Here is a 17850-nt window from a genome sequence, read left to right on the forward strand (position 1 = left end):
CCATTCATAATTACTTCTGTTTTCCTTGAAATGTCTTTCCTCATCAAAATCAGTTACTTTTTTTTAAAAAGTACCTAACCTATATATTAAAATAAAGTACTTTTTCCTTCCTAATTCTTTATTTATAGAGATTTAATTAGGATTTTAGTAGGAATTTCCTGATTTCAATAGGAAGGTTATCAGCAAGCATCTGAAGATGATGTAGGTACTGTTTATTCAATTTACACTCTCGAAAATGAGTATCTTTGAATACTAAAAATGTATGTACTTAGACTGAGAAAACATTCTGTCTTCCTTATTGACAGTTCTCCTTATCTTTCATGTTTTCAATCCTGAACAGCTCTCCAGATTTCAAAAAGAAGAGCTAGCCTGAAAGCCCATGCAGGGCTGTTACTTTTTCTTTACATCTAATATTTTATGCTTTAATCGCAAGGAAATATTTTAAAAGTTTCCTAAGAGCAGATATGCTATCAGGGCTAGGTGAATGGCTACTCCAGATTGAGCAATTAGTGTGATAGATTTAAGGGGCTCTTAGAAGAATTTATCACTGAGGTGACCCTCGATCATTGTGCAGGGAGGGGCACTGAAGACTCTAGAATGATGTATTTTCACATTTCGCTGCTGCAGCCGCTATGTTGCGTTTACCCTCTTGCAGTGACAGATGAATTTGAATGCCTGTCTCACCTTCCCTTGTGTCATGAGTTAGATTCCGTGATAGGCCTAGGGGAGAATGAGAAGGAGCTGAATAGAATGAGAGAGCATGAGAACAAGCAAAGGGACTCTTTAACAATGAAACAAATCTTTAGGCTTATTTTCATAGAAGAGTTTTAAAAAGAGATGTAGATGGAGTCAGTAGTGCGTCTACGATTGTGCAGTTAGGTCGTTGGTTGGGTCTGGTATGTAAATAAGCACACTGTGCAAATATGTGTTATGCAAATTAGCTGAACCTTTATAAAAAGACAATGAATTACACAACATCTAATGCTTCGCATAGGCAATAACATTCAAGAGGTTGGCTTCCATGCAAAACAGTTGTATTTTCTATCAGCTGGTGAAAATCTAGGGTCAACCCTTGATTAATTAATATCAGTGCTAATCTAAAATAAGCCATTGCTGTAATGTTTTGGCAGTTTTTTTGGTAAACCAGAGTGAAAAAGAATATTCACCATTAGCTGCAGTCATAAGTAGAGTAGCAAATATTTGCAACATGTTGATGTAGCAAAAGAATATTGGTTTATACTGGGTATTAGGTATGGCTTCCTTTTCTTGCCAGTATCTCCTCTATTACTGTGTTCAATAGAGACTTCTTGTTTATCAGCAGCTAAATATGGCAAGTTGTGCCTAACTGATTGTTCAAGTTCACTGTAGTTTACACAGGCAGAAAAGCAATAAACCGGTACTCAATTTTGCTGTAATTGGTGGGAGAAAAGTGAAAATGTGAATTAACACATCCTTGTCAATAACCATGAGGAGTCCTTTCCCTGCTAAATGGTCAGAAACATTGCCCTTTTGGTTAAGTGGATTTTGTTGCTTTTTGCAATTGTACCTCAATAATTGTGAGTGGTAGAAACCTCAGTAAATTTGCTTAGAACCAAGTCTAGACAGTTGCTTGCACAGTGGGCATAAAGTACTCACTTTGAATCAGTGCCTGAGCTTCAATAAAAATGTCCACTCATTGCACTAGCTCCATCAAAGCTCAAACCCACAAATTCACTGAGATTCACTCCTGTGGTTGGCAGCTCAGTCAATATCTCCCCAGCTCTGTCTCTTCCTGTCACAACATTGATTTCTGTAAGCTAGAGGAAGAAATCTCTGGTGACATAGGGCACAAACCTTAAGCACAGAATTCTTTTTCTTTTTTACACTGCCTGTTGTTTAACCTGCAATTTCCAGCTATATCTCTCATCAGTGTGCCTTTTATATCTCGATCATCATATTCACATCAGCTGATTTTGAATGTTTTTTGCTTGATATTGGACATTTTTTGGACTATATAATTGTTGATTCTCCAGCTTCTTGTCATCAGTGCACAAAAAAATGCTCAGGTTGGATAACATCATTCTGAAATGAGTTGGTCTCTAGTTGACTAACAAAGTCATAACATACCCTATGACTGCAGAAAAGACAACAAATTTTGGCCAGCTACCATACTGTGCTTTTACGTTATCAGTAGAGCATCCTGCTCTCGCTCTGAATGCTCAGTCATGACCACAATGGGGTTAGCAGTACCTGCTCCATAGTTAGGTTGAAATTATAAGTCCAATTTTCAAGTCCAAGTTCCCATTACAAGTCCAATTTTCAACCCTTGTCCTTGCCTCCAACTTCCAAAGAAGAAAACGATTCCCTGGAAATTCCTCATGCTGCTACTCCTCCCAAGGTAGATTTTTTTCATGGCAATTATTTTGTGGGGAAGAGGAGGAAACCAGGAAATGAATTTTAAATCGATGGTGCTTAAGACTGTCATGGACTTTTTGAAAGTGTTCGTAACTTGTTTTCCCTCATTCTGTCTCCAAGATGGGTTTGTTCACAAACTTTAAACTTTGGCCTTGCAGATTTTGGCCTTTTAAAAGGATGTTTTAATGTGTGTACTGGGGGAGAGGTGGGCAGGAGAATGGCAAAGGGATGAACTCAGACTCATGGGAGAATAGTAAGTCCATAAAGAACTTATGATAGGGGTATATATGTCACACTAAGATAGGCAGTGAAGAGGATTAGTTAGGGGCCCCTTTATAGCAGGAATGGAGAATCTGCTTCAAAGCCTATTGAGGCCAGTGGAAAGACTCCCTTTGGAGTTTTGGGCTTTGGATCAGCCCCAAAAGAGGAGGCTGGGGTGAGATTCCTAAGTGGGAGACAGTCCAGGTAGGAAACAACAAAGTTAGGACCCCTAAGGCCAGACCAAGAAGCAAGGATAAACTGACCTTCTTGGTTACTTATGAGGATTATATTGATTTTTAAAGGCTTTGTAAATTATGGATGCTTGTTAGTTCTCTTGGTTGAAGAAAACCATTTTTTGGCTGCCATTTTTTTTCATTTGGATGAGATGGGATCTAACAAGTGTAGCTAGATGGTCACCTCTTTTAATTTCGTGTCTAGTAGAAGTGAAACACTTGTTTGCTTGTTTGTTTTTTAAACACTACTGCAAAAAGAGTTGATGTAGTCCATGAGTTGAATCCTAGCGCTATTGAAGTTAATAGCAAAATTACCATTGATATCAGTGGGGCCAGGATTTCACCCAATAATCACTTTTTTCTGCCATAGCTACAAAGGGAAATTATAGTGCTCGACAGTGCAGGTTGTTTTTTAATTTGTTTGTTTATTTCTGTCTTTAAACTCCAGCTGTAGAAGCCACCAAACAAAATAAGAAGCAAGTTAACCAACAAGACTGTGTTTGTCAGCAAATAGCTTTTGAATAACTGTATCTTTTTAACATGACTTTATTGGTTTTTCCTATCATAAGCAATAGACATTCAAAAGGTTTAGCTTGTCTGAAGAAGGTTCTCACAGAAGCAAGCTTTATGCCTAAAACTATTATAATGTTGCTTCAAGTCACTATACTGCTGTTCAGCAAGAAAACTCTTGAATTCAGTGGCTAATGCATGGAAAATCTATGGGAATTACAAATAAAATGTATATATATATTGCATGGGTTACAATAAATTCTGATTTCTGAGCCAGTCATAAATAATTGGCCAGATCCTGAAATTCTTATTCACTACTTTGTATGCAGTGTTGGTGTATTGGTCCCAGGATATTAGAGAGACAAAGTGGGTGAGGTAATATCTTTTACTGGACCAAATTCTGTGGGTGAGAGAGAGAAGCTTTCAAGCTTACACAGAACTCTTCTTCAGGTCTGGGAAACTAACTCGGGGGTGTCACTGCTAAATACAAGGTGGAACAGATTATTTAGCATAAGTAGTTAACACATATTTCGAGGGACCATTCAAGGTGAAGTGACCTGTTGACACTCCTCCAGTCATAGGGAGGAAAGGAGGGAGCGGGAATTGTAAGTGGGTTATAGATTGTTGTAATAAGCTATAAATCCAGTGTCTCTATTCAGTCTGTGATTTTTAGTGTCTAGTAAAGTTATGAATTCACACTTGAGACCTTTAAGTTCATGCCCACAGCATCCACATGGACGAGTTACAGCGCAGCGCTTTGGGGTGGGTTGCTATTCACATCCCCCTAGTCTGAACTGCCGGGCAGGGCAATCATGCCCTTAGGTAGCAATTCTGTTCATCCTGGAAAAGAATCCAGCTCTCCCCGCTTAGTTATATTGGCTCTTTAGCAGGTCTTCACTACAGACCTATATTGGTAAAACTGCTACTCAGGGATGTGAAAAATTAACACCCCTAAGCAACATAGTTATACCAACCAAACCCCCCAGGCAGAGGGTGTTATGTCAACAGGAGGACTTCTCCCATCGACATAGCTGCCACCTGTAGGGAACGTAGATTAAGTACACCAACAGGAGACGCTTTCCCATCGGCATAGGAGCGTCTCTACTTAAGCGCTACAGTGGCGTAGCTGCATCGGTGCAGCTGTGCTAATGCAGCATTTTAAGTGTAGACTTGGCCTCTAGGTCTTCCAAAAGTAAAAAGCAGTACAAATTATTTCTGCCACTGGAGTAAGCAAATGGGACTAAACATACACTGGAAACAGATTTATTGAATAAGAAGGTACCACTATTGCACAGTTGCTTTTCTGATGGTGATCATGCTGTCTGGAGCAGCTCATAAATGTGAATGCCAATCTTAGGGCAGACTGTCAGAAAATAGGGCAGACTCCCCAAATGGGTGGTATGTTCTGTGATTAGATTTCACCAAGCCAGTAACAAATGTGCACTCCTGAATCATCATACCAGTATTACCATGGAGTTACAGACAGTCCCCTAAGGCTCTCCAGCCTATCTTGCCACCCAGACAAATAGGTCTTTGTGAGAAAAGGTTATTTAAACCTAAAATCACACCACCTCAGGTTATTCCCTATCCCAAAGAATCAGTTACTTACCCCAGATCAATTGGTACTCTGGATCTCACACCAAAAACAGTGTTGGCAGCCAATTCTCTAATAAACTAACTAAAATTTATTAGCTAAGAAAAAGAAATGACAGTTATTGAGAGGTTAAAGCAGGTAAAATAGCAGGTAAAATGAGTCGAAGTTTGTAAGTCCAAAATGATAGCAGAGATGTAATAAATTGCCAGTTTCCAAAATTCTCTCATGGTACCCAGAATAACTATGGGGATCTCTGGCTACTCATTCAGTATTTCCACCTTGTTGGAATCCATACAGTCCAGAGATACTGGGCTGTTCCTTGAATCAATATTTATAGTTTCTTTTCCAGAAAACTATCTGAACAGTGTCTTTACGCATGTGGCTTTTCCTTTCATGACAATGGATAGGAAGTGCAGACTGAGGCCATTTCTACACTTACCAGTTTATAGCGGCTGTAAGAGCGCTTGTGTAGCCACGTTATGCCGATGGAAGAGAGTTCTCCCATTGACATAATAAAACCAGCTCAACAAGTGGCGGTAGCTATGTCATCTGCCGCCGACATAGCACTATGCACACGAGCGCTTATGCTGGCAAAACTCATGTCACTCAGGGGTGTGTTTTTTCCACACTCCTGACCAACAAAAGTTTGGCCGACATAGGCCATGTCTAAACTTGCACGTAAGTCTATGAATTCCCATTGTTGAGCTCAATGGCCCTTGCTCTGAGATTAGTGTGATGGGGTGTCACAGTTAGCACTCTTCTTCATTCAGAGTTCCAAGGCTCCAATCGCGTTTGATGGGTAATTTAGTTACAGGGATATACACAATGTAAATGTAATTACAGGGGTATACACAATGTAAGTGTAATGTAACAGCAAATAATCTTTCATTAGTTTTCACATCAAACATCTTCTCATCTTAACACTAACACACATTTTGATCTAGGGTTATCTAATTACATAATGTAGTGCAATAGCAACCAATAGGTTATAGATAAGTGAAAACAGTACCATTAATATTTCCTTTAAACTATAGCAATGGTGCCGAACCTTATTACACAGGAAAAACCACATAAACCTAAGCGCAACCTTGTGTGGGCCAAACAGATTTTACATATTTTAATAAGATTTAAAGTCCCCTATATTGATTTATATTTTACGTTCAGCTTGTTTCGTATGTATTTAGATAGGTTATTTCTATGTACAGTATTGTCTGTTTACACAGTTGTACAAACTAAAATGATGTAAACATGACAACAAAAATGCTAATGAATCGGCCGACAGTATATTGTGTTGAAGCAGGCTGCGGGCCTTATGAAATGCCATGTACCGCCTGCAGGCTGTAGGCTATATACACAAGTGAATTGGCCTGATTACACTACAATATCTTTTGACACACCTTTGAATTCTATTAGCATATGAGTCAATTAGCTTGAATACACACTAATACACTTAACACTTCTTTGATATTCACACAGAAGTGAATTGGCCTATGGCCAAGGCCTGTGCTGGTCTGTCAGTGTCACCGTGATAATCACACTTTAAAACCTAGGAGATGGCAAATTGCCTAGGTTTACTGGTAGGAAGAACAACATACAGTCAATGTCTACTTTTATTATGAGGACACCTATGTCAAAAGACGTGCTACATTAATTAGCTGATTGAAAACTGCAAAAAAAAAAAAAAAAATTACCTTTTTGCATTTTGGAATTTGAAAAATTTCAACTTGCAGTATGGTAAAAAATTCTCCCCTTTTTTTCTTAGTTTTGAAATTTGGCGTTATGTTGAAATTTGAAAGGCTGTAACCAGTTCTAATGGGTTCAAACATGAATCAGCCATAACATATAGTCTTCAATCTGTAGTCATTGATGGACTCACACTATTACCTTACCCATAGATTATCCTATGTTACCTGGGCCCTCTTTTAGGGCCTGTGACGTTATTAATATAACCTGTGACCGTATAGATCATTGTTGCAACCACTGTTGTATATTTGCAGCAAATATTGTACAAAGATTGTCATGTAAGGTGTCTATGGAAAGGTTATGATTTGCTGATTATGATTATACTATCTGTATGGGTGTATCATTTTTGTAGTTGAAGTTATGAATATTGGCTATGTACTTGTATATCAATGTGTTTTGATTCTGAAGTGGCATTAGTAAAGCATTTGGTCAGCTTCTTGAGAAAGGAATTTGCAAATTAAGTGCCCAGTCAAGAAACACTTAATGGACAATGGACCTTGGGCGACTCCAATCCACATAAGAAGTCTTCCTGGGGACGTTCAAGATAGCATGTGAGCAATGGCTGCCGCCTGTAAAGAACTGAGTCATGTGTGGACATGTGACTTGTCCATGTGACTCCAAACTCCATTTTGCTGTAATTTTCCACAGTAAGAACAAAGAGGTGTAAGAGACTATAAAAGGCAGCTGCCTCATCTCCGTCTTCTTGCCTCTGCTTCTTGCCTCTGGAGGAACTTCGCTACAAATGGAAGCTCTGAACAAAGGATGACCCATCAACTCCAGAGATTTGATTTGAACCTGCAGTTTATTCCACCACTGCTACAAGCCTGAACCAAGAACTTTGCCATTTAACCAGTTCTAGCTCTCAGCTATATCTTTTTCCTTTTAAGAATAAACCTTTAGATTTTAGATTCTAAAGGATTGGCAACAGCGTGATTTGTGGGTAAGATCTAACTTGTATATTGACCTGGGTCTGGGGCTTGGCCCTTTGGAATCGGGAGAACCTTTTTTTTCTTTTCCTGGGGTATTGGTTTTCATAACCATTCATCCCCATAACGAGTGGCACTGGGTGATACTGAGAAACTGGAGTGTCTAAGGGAATTGCTTGTGTGACTTATGGTTAGCCAGTGGGGTAAAACCAAAGTCTTCTCTGTTTGGCTGGTTTGGTTTGTGTTGGTGTGCAACTTGGCTGTAACTGCCCTGCTTTAAGCAATTTGTCCTGAATTGACACTCTCAGAAATGTCCCACCAAAGCCAGCATCATTACAGGGCCACATCCAAACTTGCATGTGTTTGACTGACATGTGATAGACACTGGAACCCAGCTAGTCCTTCTATTACTTCTTGCTTCAATAAGCACTTTTGTTCAAAAAAGTGACTCTACTGGTCAAACAGTGTTTTCCTATGAGCTGTGTAGATACTGCATTGTTTGCTCTCCTTTTATCTGTGCCACTTTGTTGCTGTGAAAAGCATTTTCCCCCCTACTGTCACTGGGCTTTGAAGCTCTTTGGAGCAGGCCTAAAGTTTCATCAGCACTTGTCACATTTAGGCTTTCCTCTGGCTCTAGGTTTAAAACACATTTTCTACCTGAAACTGTTAGTACTCCTATATCAGCCTTTACCCCTTCAAACAGGCTATTGTCTGGATATCTAAATAATGCCTGTTTTTCTCAGCATATTTTTTGCCAATGACTTCTAGCTTAGACGATGAAAACAAATGTGCAGTTGGCAGTTTTCCTTTCTTTCTGAACTACTGTTTACATTGCAAATCGTCATGCTTTTCTGAAAGTTTCAACACTACTTTAGTTCCTGTCATAGGATGAACTAGCCCTCTAGGAGGGACAGAAGTTTAGCTGCGGCTGTCAGGTTTAGCCCATTCACTCCCACAGGCGAGTAAGGAGAGGGGAGGGAGAACATGTGATTACAAACCAGGCCAGCTGGGAACATAAGGACAGCCTGAATTCACTTAGAGACTCTTTCCCCTTAGCTTCTAGTTATAGGCTTGGGCAGGCAGCCTGCTGGAAATAGAAGGAAAGTTGGGCTTTAGGGAGAGAGAGCTACTAGGAAGACAGCTAAGAGCTCCCAGGTATGATGCAGAATACCTGGGACAGAAAACCAGCAAGGAGAAGAGTCTACTGGTAAGAAAGCCTCTGCTGAAGGACCTGCAGTCATTAGGAGTTTGCTGGTTGAGAAGCCCTGCAAAGGACTTTGAGCCTGGAGGGAAGGGGAATCCCTGACAAAGGACTAACTGAGCCTGAGGCAGAAGGTGGGAAGGCTTTGAATGTTTGTTAATTTCCCAGAACGGGAGAGTTGCTGAGGAAAATTCCCACAAGGTGAAGCTTTCTTCCCTGAAGAAGAAGGAGAAACTAAACCTGTCTGGCATTAATCCCATTTACTGCCTAAGTGCTGCTACAATTGCCAACAAAGCAGCAGGAAGTACCCCTATATTCTCCTGTGCTAGTCTTCTTCCTTGTGATAGGTGCATGCACAAGGTGAGTTAGAGGTATAGATCCAGATTCTGATCTTGGCCCTAGGTACTCAGTGCTGTAAGTCATTAATTAGTGAGACAACTACTGGGGAATGTAATTTGCCCTGCAAATGTCTCCTGTGGGACCTGGGTTCTCTGAGAGTACTTGAAAGTGAATATCAGTTTTGTAAGGCCAGACTATCTGCTGTGGAGTCTACTTCTTGATCCCCAGGGAGTTGGGCCTGCCTGGTTTCTGTTGAAAGTTTTGATGGAATCAACATGTTCCTGCAGAACACTTTGGACCTGTTCATGCTGTCTGAGAACTTCTACCCTTACACAATATCTCATAAATGGACCCTTTCATCCCTACACTTGTTTTACTAAACCAGAAAAGAGTTACACAGATGCTGAGTTAATAATAGTGATATGTTGCATTCATTGCAGATTATATCTAAGGCTTTTTCTTATTTACATTAAGGCCCCTTTACACGGGTCTGGCAGAATAGGCTTCTCTTGTAAATTCTTCTTAATATTTGTGCTGGGCTGATTTTTTAAAAAACAATTATGAAACATGTGGGTTGGGGGCAGTTACTGGTTATGAACGAAATTCACTATGGAAGGAAATGGGAAAAACAATTCTCTTGGCTATTGACTGAGAAATTTGGACAGTAGGAACAGAGTTAGTTGGATAACAGTTTTTACCTTTCTGGGTACTTTTAATTAAGAAAAGCATAAGGTGCTTCTATCAAATTGTTTTGTTATAAAATAAGCTTCTGGAGAAATGTAATTGTCTCATTTTTCAACTTGCTATTGAGAGACTCACGAGGTCTCTCTCTCCCTCCCTTGTCTTCAGAGTTCTGTAAAAGCTTTTTTTTAAAGCAAAATGTGTTGATTTTTAATTTGAAGTCTTTTTTATATTTAAAAAGAAATTGAATCTTTGTTTGGGATATCGGCCCGTCTAAGGATATCTGTTAGAAGTTAAGAATCCACAGAGTAAGATTATTGCTATTAAACTTGTAATATGACTTTTATCAAAAGGAATAGTCAGCAAAATAATCAACTGACTCTGACTTTTCATTCTCGCTAATGAGAAACAATCACTCTAGAATACTCAATGATAAATATCTGAGGGGTAGCCACGTTAGTCTGGATCTGTAAAAAGTGACGAAGAGTCCTGTGGCACCTTATAGACTAACAGGCGTATTGGAGCATAAGCTTTCGTGGGTGAATACCCACTTCGTCAGACGCATGATATGTGGGTATTCACCCACGAAAGCTTATGCTCCAATACTTCTGTTAGTCTATAAGGTGCCACAGGACACTTTGTTGCTTTTTAATGATAAATGTAAACCTATTGGTTATATCCTAGAACATCTTTATTCTGTCCTCAAGTGTTACAAGCATTAAACCATTTATTTCTGTAAATACAAAGAGAGTATTGTACTACAAATTCTACATAGATTTATAACTTCCATATATGTTCCCTTCATAAATCTGAGCTTGTGTTTGAGCCTCGCTGGTGATGTAATGTATTGGTGAATTAATATTTCATGCCTGGAGATCTAAATTCAAGCTAGGTCACAAGTGTAAATAATGTAAGTCTAATTGTAGTTTCTACCCTGCGTACCAACACTAGTGCAGGAAGGATATATGTAAATATAATTCTTATTTGTGAGGATCAGTGTCCTAGTACAGAACAGCATGATTATCACACTCTGCTGAAAAGACTTCTAGAGTTAGAATAGCAGGTGAGTCTAGATTAGGATTGTGATGCACTGATAAAACACTTGCCTGCATTATACCATATCTCCAAGAGCAACTAGTTCCTCAATTTCAAAAGCACTAAATTAACCATCTATAGTATTTGAAACAAACAAACCTGAGCTCATACCTCTAGTCTGGATTGAGTCACTTTCACTAGATCCTATGAATTAAAACATTTTTTAAAATCGGTGTAATACAATATAAAGAGAGAACAGCTTGCTGCTATGTAATCACAATTGGTCGAAAACTTGAGACCTCTAATAGTGTCTCTGGATGAATGATTTTAGCAGGTAAGGATCAGATCACCTCAGACAACTTGCTGGTTAGGTAATACTTTTTCAAATAATTTTAAACTCAGTGGCAATTAGTATACCATCTCACTTAACTACTGTATATCACAAGTCTTGCATTTAAGTTTACAGCTCAAAGAATAAAACCTGACTTGGTATGCTTTTTACAGTGTATGTAGATTACATACTGAGGGTTCTGCAAGAGTATGGCTGGAATCAGATTATTAGGTAGATATTATAGATTTGTCACACTAGACATGGTTTAGCACGTCAGCAACAGTACACATGGAGAAGTAAGGGGCACTAATGCATAAGGCTACATCAGAAAGATGACCACTCTGCATTGTTATTTATGATACAGTAGTGTCTAGAAGCCCCAGCTAAGATTGGGACCCAGTTATGCTAGGCAGTGTATACACACTTATTTAAGCAAACATTGTCCTCAAGAGTTTACAATCTAAATAGCCAAGACTAAGGCTGTGAGGGGAAACAGAAGCACGAAGGCACTTGTCCAAGGTCAAACAGGTCGGTGGCAAAGCTGGAACTAAAACCCAGGTCTCCTTTGTCTCAGGCCAATGCCCTAACTCTTGACAGTGCTGCCTTTTTTTCTCTGTAGAAATCTGGGTTGCTGACATTAATTAAGTTCATATATGGATATTTATATTGAGCTCTGGCTGAATGCATGGCATTTTTATTTTACAGAGGTCAACAGTCAGCAAGACTTCAGGTGCTCCTTCATATAGCAGATGGTCCAGCTCACAGCCACATCAGGTAATACGTGCTTTTTGAGGAGAACATGCACCACAGTGTATTATAATACCTGTAGGTGAACACAATATGCACCATATGCTTATGCTGCTCTGTTATTTTTAAGCGCTAATCAACTGTGGGTTCTGAGAGTTGTCTAGTTTGCTTGACCCAAGTGGGCCAATTTGAGTGATGACCTAAGCAGGCACAATGCCACTGAAATTGATGGAGTTTGTGACAGGTGTACAGGCCCACTGATCACTTGGAAGGGTCCTCGCAGCTGTGAGTCACCTTCTCTAAGGTGCCACTGAGTAGGGTAGAAGGGGCAGCAATGAAGGAGGGTTCTGTCCCCTGGCTCTGCCCTCCCGGGTCCTGGCCAGTCCTGGAGGTGGGAGCCCTGGCTGGAGGGACCCTGGGCTGAGGCGCGGCCCGGGAGCCCCGCTGCTTACCCCGACCCTGCCAGTGCCGGACCGGCATGAGGCAAGGCGGGAGCGGGTGGAATCAGCACTGGTGGGGGAGAGAGCCCAGTGCTGGGGTGGCAGCAGGTGCGGGTGGCGGGGGAGAGAGATACCAGCGCTGGGGCAGCCAAAAATTTTTTTGCTTGGGCCGGCAAAAAACCTAGAGCCAGCCCTGGTGACTGTAGGTAGAAACATAATTTGGTTGCTTAAATTAAGGGTTGACTGGCTTAAAACGTAACCTTTTCCTTAGGAGGACCACACACAAATAAACCTGGGTGCTGGTTTGTTTTGATAAAGGTACGAGTACGAGCCCCTAGAAGTGTGGAAACGCCCAAGGTGGCTTTAGTTTTGCCATCAACTGGGATTTGGCTTTACACAATTAAAAGTAGAGGTAGTTCAGAACTGGGTCCCGTTTTTATTCAGGCTGTGAAACTTCAGTTTAAAGAAGGGGCTGGATAACAGGTACTCTAGAGATTAGAAACAATCACACCATCCCCTTTGCTTTCTGTTGTTGATGAGCATGCATGCTTGTTGAAATGGAGAAGAATCTTGCTCTCTGCTCCTCATCAAATAGGATTATGGTTACTGCTTGCAGTGTGGCAATGGAGTGCACACATGCACATTTTCAAGGAAGTTCTGTGACCTGTATTATACTGGGAGTCAGATTAGATAACCACATGGGCCACTTCTGGCCTCAAAAATCTATGAAGCTGAAGTTGGGACTAGCCCAATGCCTGGGGTATATTGTTTGTGTGTCTGTTCACCTGAGTAGCTGAGAATTCAGCACTGCCTTCCCCCCTCATTTTGAAAGGTAGTGTGTTTTACTATGGGGATTGGATTTTTTTTTTTTTAATAATGGCTAGAGTTTATCTTTGGAACCTGTTAGCCCCCCTACTAAAGGTATAGTCAAGGCTAAGTACAGGAAGTTGTCAACATATTCCCACTGATGTGCACAGAGCAAACCCAGGAATGAATATTTTTCTCTCAGTGTATGAGTGCAACTCCCTCTTAATGTTAATAGGAGAGATGCTCCTAAATCAAGAGAAGAATATCCCTTTAACAAATCATATGAAATGCATTTGGTACTCTATACACTTGATTTTCTTTTAAGCAGGGGGGAGGGGTGAAATATAAGCACATAAAGATTGTTTGGTAGCATTAGAATCTTGTTGAAGCACTAGCAGAGTTGAGAGATTAACTACCAGGAATATTGTTTAAAAATATGCCTAGACCATCCTGCATCTGCTGGAAAAACCTTGTCCTATTGTATTAAAACATGCCTGTGGTAATTCTTCTCCACCTACATTATACCCCCACATTGTAATCTTCCTCTTCCTTTGTCATCTGCACTCTAATCTTTCTTTCTCATCCGTGTTTATTCTAAACCTTTGTCTTCTGTGTTTTGGGTTTAATAAGCTTATAAACTTGCTTGATGGAATTGGTATTTGCAAAATCCAACTGTGTGATGTCTGGCAGTGCTACGGCTCAGTTCAAGAGTCCTGATGCTGCCATGCACTCATGTTTTGAGATCAGCAAAACGTTTTTATTGGATCACAGGTTTGTATTGTCTTGTCTCCTGCAAGAGATTATATATAGTTTATCTAAACGTTTTGAAAATAATTTTCCAAAAAAGAACAAGATTAAAGTTCAAATTCATATTGTCTGTATATTCTTGAGCCTCATGCAGTGAACTCAAGGCTTTTTCCATATACATCTTACAAGAATCCATACAAAAATCTAATAGAACTACCCAGCTGAGACCTTTGATACATCTAAGAAATGTTAAAAGTTAAATTAACTTCTCTCCCTGCACCAAGTTTTCATTTTAAATTTCTGTATCTATGTGAAGTTAGAGGACACATTGGGTGAGAGATTTGAAGGGATTCTACAGGCGGGTCAATGAATTTGGTAAACCGTGCCATTTTCAGTGATTCAGTTTGCTTTGTGCAAATGTAATAAACTCATACATACTTATATTCTGTATTGGATAAGATGAAACATACTTCTCTACCTCAAATGCACTATCTAGAGAGATTTTAATAAGTTCCTTTTAACTCCTGGCTCTGGAAGTGAGAGTGGTAATGCAAGTTTAGTAATTTTGATGGGAAGCAATGCATATACTTTTTTTAGCTCCTGGAGCCAGGGCCAGTGTCTGGTTACAGAAGATGCCCTTGGAGTCTGATTAAGATGCACCTTCTGACTATGTAATCTGGAAGATGTATAAGGCTGCCCTCTTCTGACTGTCTCAGAAGTGTGCCACATCTTCTGTTTTATAAATTTTGCCAGAACGATAAACTAACATCAATAGTTGGATAGTTAAAAAGGTAGGTATATCTCCATAATAAAAAAAAAATCAATCTCCTAGAACTGGAAGGGACCTCAAAAGGTTATCAAGTCCAGCTCCCTGCCTTCACTAGCAGGACCAAATACTGATTTTTGCCCCAGATCCCTCAGTGGCCCCCTCAAGGAGTGAACTCACGACCCTGGGTTTAGTAGGTCAATGCTCAAACCACTGAGCTATCCCTCCCCCCCACTTCCAGAAGTTCAACAATAAGCTTATGAAGCTATACAAATCCATATATGTGTGTATATATTAAACTGACTGTCAAGGAACTTATAAATGTCTTTATTGCTTGGGGACATTTTAAGACCACTCCTGATTTCAACAGCTAGAGTCAGTGGTGGTTCAGTGGCAACAGTGATTTCCATAAATTAGGACTGCCAATGACACCTATCTTGGTTTTATTTGTGGGATATTTAATTTTAAAGAGGGGACTCATACCTGTCCCATTTCAGATAGTACAATGTGGCAGTACGTCGTGTTGTGATGGAATGACTTTGTGATAACAGCATGCAGTATGTGTCCTGACCGAATATGTCATACTGGCTTTGATATTCCAGGGTCCTGGTCTGACTCAAGCTCAGTGGAATCTCTTGATGTGTCAATGGGTCTGCAGCAGTTTGTCTGGAGACTTTGAGGATAATTTAGTCCAGACTGTGTGCATGCCCATTGGAGGTGCAATTTGCTGTTACCGCTAATGCTGGTGAAGGAAGCAGTTGGAGAAGTGGTGTCTGTCCGTCATGATGACCCAGTTGATTTCTAGCACAGTGTTCATTTCAAGAAGTAAGACTGCATCTGGAATGAGCCTCCTGCAGTGGTATGTCCCCAATGGAACAACCTGCTTGTCTCATCAAAAGTTTTTAGCTACATTACCAGTGTTAGACATGAGGTGTTACTAGTATTGTAGCTCAGCTGTCAGTAGCAGTGCTCCTAATGTCCAATGGCATTGGCATCTGACTTCCCTCACTAGTAATGCTTTTAGCACTGGATGCTAGACACTCTTGCCGAAGTGTAACAGGTGGAGAGTGCACAGAGGGGAAATGGGTAAAGGGGAAAAACAATGGCAAAGAATAAGAAAAAAGTAAAGAGGACCAGGGTCAACAGGGAAGGGAGTAGAAAATCAGAATGAAGATAAAGATTTTTTTTTTTTCCCTGCCTCATGCTTCTTTTGAGTCACTAGCAAAAGAGACTGTCTCTACGAAAGGCCATTTCATGGTTCAGGAAGTGATAGATGCAATAGGCCAGGTGACTCAGCTCTCATCTAAGGTAACTGGGAACATGAGCTGCCTGAGTTGCCACCTGTGCTACCATTGGCTACACTGCTGAAACAAATCCACTTAACTTCCCCACCCTGAAGTAAAAGGAATAGGCTGGTTAGGAAGGCAAGAGTTTGTCTGACTCAGTCAGATCGTGGGCTGCCGTTTTTCACTCTTAGGCAAGATGACAGGACTTCAAAATGCTTGTAAAATATTTTGCCCATCATGGATAACTGTCCATGTGGACTTTGCTGTTGGTTAATGCACTTTGATCTAATTCTCTCTAGTCCACTTTCAAAGGGGACGAGATCGAAGCACATTACTGAACTGTTAATGCACGTCAGTAGGGTCTGCATGGATAGTTAGTCTGCGACAGGCTGATGTGGGGTAGATTCACACCCCAGCTTGCCACAAACTAAATGTCTGTGCAGACAAGTCCAAAATCTCCTGAGTCTTATCCACTGGACCACTCTGCCTCTTCTAATTGAGCAGGCTGTTCTATTCTGACCAGCACTACTGAGGTGATTGAACATCTCTACAACTTTGTTCATTTTGTTTCAGAGTAATATTTTGGGATGAGGTGATAAGTGGCTCATCCAAGTATGCTGGACATTAGGTGGCAAAATCACCTGGAACTTATTGAAGTTGGTGGAAAGCTCAGCTGTAGACTGAGAGCAGGCTCAGGCCCCTATGCCTTTAAAAGAAATACTAGCAGACAAAAGAAAAGAAATGGAGGTGCCACTTGGCAAAACACTTCTGTATAGCTGATGGCACCACATGACATCACAATGCAGGTTTCATCCTACATTGTTGGTTTTAACAGTCACAAAGCTTTAGAAAGAAACTAAAATCTGCATCCAAGTACAGGCTTCTTTCTTCTCCTGGTAGCTTCTCTGGGTTGGGGGTAGATGAGAACATGCAGAGGTAAACTGTTCTCTCTGTGCCACATGGTAAATCCTGTCAAGGCTATTCTGCTACCTCTCTATCACTCACCAAAACGATACCAATGGGGATGTGTCCACAAGTAGTCGGAGCAGAATAGCTACCTGGATCTAGTGTGATAATTTTGGAGACCATAAGTAGTATATGCTTTGCAGAAGGCAAAGCGGCTTGACTCTGGATGTAGAAGCCTTAATTTACAATTTCTGGGTTTTGTTTGTACAATAACTATATTATAGTCTTCTACCTTTTGATTCTATTCACTGCAACTCAGCTATGCTCAGATCATTAGGAAAAAACTCTGGTCCTAGAATTGCTTTTCTAATTTTAGTATGGTTTTAAATTATTATGCAGAGATCAGATGTTATGAGGTGGGCTAATTCCCCCAGATTTCAGAACATTGTGTTAACTGGAAAACTGAATAAACAATGCATGTGTAGAACTCTGGATATTTTAGCGCAAATAATTTTTTCTATGCCTGAGTGATACAGTCCTGGATTTCTTTTACAAGTCTGAGGGGAAACTACAGTGATTTTAATCTCTAATCTGTGCTGCAAAAGTCAAAGACGCCATTTGTATTATGTTGCACTTATAACAATCGATTGAACGTTGTTTTCTAATTTAGTTAATCTTAAAATGAGCAGAAAAAAGACCACTTAAAATATTAAAAAAATACTTTTCTGCACAGGTACTATAGAAGGAAACTTTCTAGCCTAGGTAATATTTTTGATTCTATTTGTTATTACCTAATTATTTTGACTGCTGAATACCAAATGACTGTATTATACCAACTATGCATAAAATATGCTTGAGGATGTAGAGAGAAGTTGAGGGAAAGAGATTAGTGATGGCACTGGT

The 17850-nt window shown here is 40.2% G+C and overlaps 1 protein-coding gene across 15 annotated transcripts in view; it reads left to right on the forward strand.

Moving 5' to 3' along the window:
- Positions 1-17850, forward strand: part of RBMS3 (RNA binding motif single stranded interacting protein 3) — a 917250-nt gene that overhangs the window by 151476 nt on the left and 747924 nt on the right. For 6 of the 15 annotated variants that reach the window (XM_042840452.2, XM_042840448.2, XM_065583518.1 and 3 more), the window contains one exon: positions 11954-12022. The exons of 3 other annotated variants lie outside the window; for them this stretch is intronic. In XM_042840452.2, coding sequence (XP_042696386.2) covers positions 11954-12022 — 69 coding nt within the window. Of the gene's footprint in view, positions 1-8692; positions 9223-11953; positions 12023-17850 lie in introns of those variants that run through there. 6 more of the 15 variants (XM_065583526.1, XM_065583524.1, XM_042840465.2 and 3 more) reach the window with 3 other exon arrangements.

Source organism: Chrysemys picta, chromosome 2 (assembly GCF_011386835.1).
Source record: "Chrysemys picta bellii isolate R12L10 chromosome 2, ASM1138683v2, whole genome shotgun sequence".
NCBI lineage: Eukaryota > Metazoa > Chordata > Testudines > Emydidae > Chrysemys > Chrysemys picta.